Below are 4,084 nucleotides of genomic sequence, written 5' to 3'. Positions count from 1 at the left end.
TCACCGGGGGGGGTGGGGGGTGTGGGGGGTGTGTGTAGGGTGAGCGGTGAGGGGGAGAACTACGTTTCCCAGGCGCCCCCGCGCGGTGTGCGCAGGCGCGCTGCCCCTGCCCCCGGCGGCGTCGGGGGTTGCTGGGGCGGTGCAAGATGGCGGCGCGCTGGAGCAGCGAGAATGTGGTGGTGGAGTTCCGCGACGCCCAGGTCGGGGGAGCTGGGGGGGGGACGCCGCCGCGGGTTCCCGCTCTCACCGGCTCCTCGGGGGGGGCCGAGCCGGGCCGGGCCGGGCCCGGCCAGCCCCGTGAGGAGCGGGGGGGGGGCCCGGCCTGGGCAGGCTCGGCGGGGCCTTTCGCCGGCTGTGGACGGGGCTGAGCTGGTCTCGGAGCCGTTTGCGCGGAGATAACGCCACAACGCACGAAACACTTTAGTGTTAATTACATCTCGTAGGTTTTTTTGTTCCTTTTTTTTTTTTTTTCTGTCTGGTTGGTTTCGCTTTTTTTTTTTTTTTTTTTTTTTTTTAAGTATATTGGCAGGCCTAATAGAAGATATTACCACTTCCCACGCATCTTCCCTAATTTTTCCTCTGAGGCCATTATAGCTATTTTCTCGCTGCGATATAAATTGTTGAGTAGTGCTTGATCAGTGGGAAAAGCAGGTTAGATTTTTTTTTTTATATAGCAAAAACGTCAGCTTTTGTTTTTGAAGTTGCTGGTTACAGGACAACTCCCCTCAGAGTTGTGTGTTTTCTTAGAAGCTATTCTAAAAAACTTGGGGTTTTAAGACGTTGGCAGTTGCTTAGCAAAGCTCAATAGCGTGTATCAACTGAACTACTTCAGCAGGAAACGCAGAAAGATTAAAAAATGAGTTATGGAAACTCTCCTATCTTCTAGTTTGCCCTCTTGTGCTGGAGCAATGTCAGCTCTGCATTCACCACTGCAAACAGGGGCACTGAATCCTGTGTGCTACATCCAACCTACCCTCTGTAAGCTCACAAAGCTTTTTGGTTTTACACCTCAAAAGCTTTATATTGGTTTTGTTTTCCTCCTGGAATAAATGTTAAAGCAGTCCTGTCTGCTGGTGAAGATTTGCTTTGGGGAAATCAGCAATGAGATACAAAGGTATGTCTCCTCAGATCACAGATTCAAGTTGCATCTGGCTCAGGAGATATGTGGCCTCACGATTTGGTTGCTTATTCATAATGACTGGTGTGTGGGAGCAGAGGGGGGAGAGAACAGACATTTCCATCCTCTTCTGCAGCAGTTGGTTTCAGTTTCACTGTTGTGCGGGCATATACCTTAACAGAGAGGTTAACCACGGGTATTTTGATTGCTTAGATTTACTCTGGTGTGATCTTTCTAGAGCCATTCTGACCTGCCTGCTGTCTTGTATGAAACCAGAGAGCTTCAGTTGCTGGGGCTGCTAGACTACTGCTTCAAGCTAAACTCATCTATATGTTTGTGCTTGAGCTTTTTTTAGGAGTGTGTGTGCACAAACGTTTTTGCAGATGGGAAACCCGAGCTTGAGAAATTGAAACAGTTTGGCAGTAATCATTCTGTACCAGGTTTGAGCTCTGCCCGTGGGCCACGCTGTTGTCAAAATCCGTACCCCAAAACCAACTTAAATGGAAACAAAAGTCAAAAGAGTGGGCAGCTGTTGCATCTGTAGCCCGTGCATGTCTGCAAGCACTGCAGTTTGTCTTCATTCACTGTGCCAGAGTATGTTGTGTGAAAAATACAGTGCCCAACCTGTAACACTTCAGAAAGTCTCTGGGTAGTTTGAGGTCAGTGTTGCCTACAAGTGTCATATTTCTTTACAGGCTGACAGTCCCTGCACTCTTCTGGTTTAGACGTGACCCACAGGCTTTTTGACAGGCAGGCTGTGCTATCAAAAGGAGAGTAAAGCTCACCACGTCCAATGGTGAATAGTACCATCTGTAGTAACTAAACGTGTAGATGAGAAGCTAGGTACGCAGGGAACTGGTATTCGTTGCTAAGAGTTTGCAGCTCTTGAAAACCAGTATAGCCTTATCAAACCAGATTGGCCTGTTGCCTTTCAGGTGGAGGGAATTAAGCTAGATTCAAAACTAATGGGAGTTTAGACACGAAAAGATGTTTTCCTTGGCTTGCCTATCAGAAATCAAGGAAACACCAAAGTAGACGTTTGAAGTCTGAGAAGATGCTGCCTGAGCTGTGGGCTCAGAGCTGGTTTTCAAATGCGTGGTATTCCCACTGTGCTTATTCACATTAGTGTTACCCATAAACAGCAATTCTAGCTATCCTGATTGTTTTAGGATTAAAACTGCTCTAGGGTTGGTTTGTTTAGTTTCAACTCCCCGCTTCTGGAAGGTTGTGCTGTGGAGACTGCCATGCCCATATACCAAGCACATTAAATAACAGATGTTTGTTTGTTTTTTTTTTTTTTTTTCCTGTTGCCTAGATGAGACTAATATTGTAAGGAACTGTTTATTGCCATAAAACGACTTAATTTGTGGCCCACCAGAGTAGCAGCCTGACATGTGAAGCTTTTTACTTCGTTCTAATTGTTCATTACGTTTTATGATGTTTGGTGGCTGGAAAAACAGTTTACTGATGCTCATTATTATAATCAAGGATTGTAAGGATTTATGAGCCAACACCAGAAAAAATAAACTTGTATGAAATTATCAATCGCTTTAAATTGACCTTTTTTTTTTCCTGTCTTGAGGAAAGATGGCCACAGCTGTATGAAATATGTCAGCTGACTAGCTCTTCGCCACATGAGAAAGTTCTGGTTCCAGTAATGGCTTTAGCGATCCTCATTTTAATTCGCCAGAAGGGCAACCTGTATCATCAGAGAAAACCTCCCTCTCCTGCTTGCTTTTTTTTTTTATAAATTTAGTAACCCACTTTGTTGTTTTGCAAGGTGCTGTGAAATTTAGGAAGCTGGGATTATTTCTTTACTATTTAGAGATTTTAAAACTAGCTTTTTATTTACAGCGTTAGTTTTAGGACTAGTAAAACCTTGCCAGAAGACTGGATTTGTTAGCTAGGAAAAAGCAATCAGAGCGGGTTGATTCAGGAACAGCAAAAGCAGTGAAACTCAGCTTTGTTGGGGTACAGATGTAGGCCTGGGGTTTCCTGCGGATTCCTGCTGAAACTCTGCAGGCATTTGTAGCTCTGCTGTGTGGACCCTTGGTCTCCAGTGAAGAATGAGCCTGTGATGCTGTTTTTCCCTTAGTTGGGGTACTTGCAAGCAGGGGATGGGGCCCTGGTTGAAAAAACTAGGGTTTTGTGATGGTTATTCTTCTGTCAAATCGGATTGAAATGGAGTGGGATTGCCATTTACTGTCTGTCTAGTTTTAGTGATGCTTAAAAGTGGTAGCTGTGGGACATCCTGAAATCTTGTTACATTCATGCTGAGAGTACTTAGCAGAATCCTGAACAGCAGCAGAGACATCCTGAGCCTTCAGAGAAGTAGCTTTGAAGATGACAGCAGTTAGTGTGAAGAATATGGGGCATATTCTGATTTTGTACGCTGAATGCTAAAAGCTGCATTGAGATCATATCTCTCTTTATGGGCTGAACTCTTCAACTTTCCAAGTAAGACTTTCCTTTATTCTCTTGGCAATTAAACAAGATGATCAGCCAAATCCATTCTGAATAAAAAGTGGGGGAGACAGTGTTCAAACAGCCTTTTTTTTATTATTATTTTCTTCTTCTTGTGTCATTTAAGTTACCTCTTACCTTCTTTACAAGCAACGCCAAGGTAAATTCTGATACCTCTTAGCCATCTCTCATTTTTGGAGACCAGCCATACACAAATGGTTGCACTTCTGTCTCCCCGTACACATATAATTAAATCTGGCCCTGCAATGGAAGAGAGAGAGAGAGAGACTGAGAAAGCTCCTGAGCAGGAGCTGAGGCTGATTAATACGGATTATTAGAGATTGCTGATTGAAAGGCTGCGGCTGTGATTGCCATAGCAGGGAGGAGGGAGCGAGGTCTCAGCACTTGTAATGGTGTCTGCCAGGTCTTGTCTTCAGTTTACTCTAACAAAGATGTTTCTTGTGCGCTATCCTGTGTCCCAAAATCAACCGCTTCACCGCATCG

General features: G+C 45.0%; 1 protein-coding gene across 4 annotated transcripts in view; it reads left to right on the top strand.

Annotated features, from left to right (window-relative positions):
- The first annotated feature begins 58 nt into the window (after window positions 1-58).
- WDR59 (WD repeat domain 59) overlaps window positions 59-4,084 on the top strand; it is a 50,588-nt gene continuing 46,562 nt past the window's right edge. Inside the window, exon 1 of one of the 4 annotated variants that reach the window (XM_042797817.1) lies at window positions 59-200. In XM_042797817.1, coding sequence (XP_042653751.1) covers window positions 147-200 — 54 coding nt within the window. In that variant the 5' untranslated portion in view covers window positions 59-146. Of the gene's footprint in view, window positions 201-252; window positions 440-480; window positions 3,575-4,084 lie in introns of those variants that run through there. The other 3 variants (XM_042797818.1, XM_032987505.2, XM_032987506.2) reach the window with 3 other exon arrangements.

This window comes from Tyto alba, unplaced genomic scaffold (genome assembly GCF_018691265.1).
Source record: "Tyto alba isolate M040663 unplaced genomic scaffold, T.alba_DEE_v4.0 Super-Scaffold_26, whole genome shotgun sequence".
NCBI classification, from domain to species: Eukaryota; Metazoa; Chordata; class Aves; order Strigiformes; family Tytonidae; genus Tyto; species Tyto alba.
The sequence above is the reverse complement of the archived record's forward strand: the minus strand, read 5'-3'. Positions and strand labels throughout refer to the sequence as shown.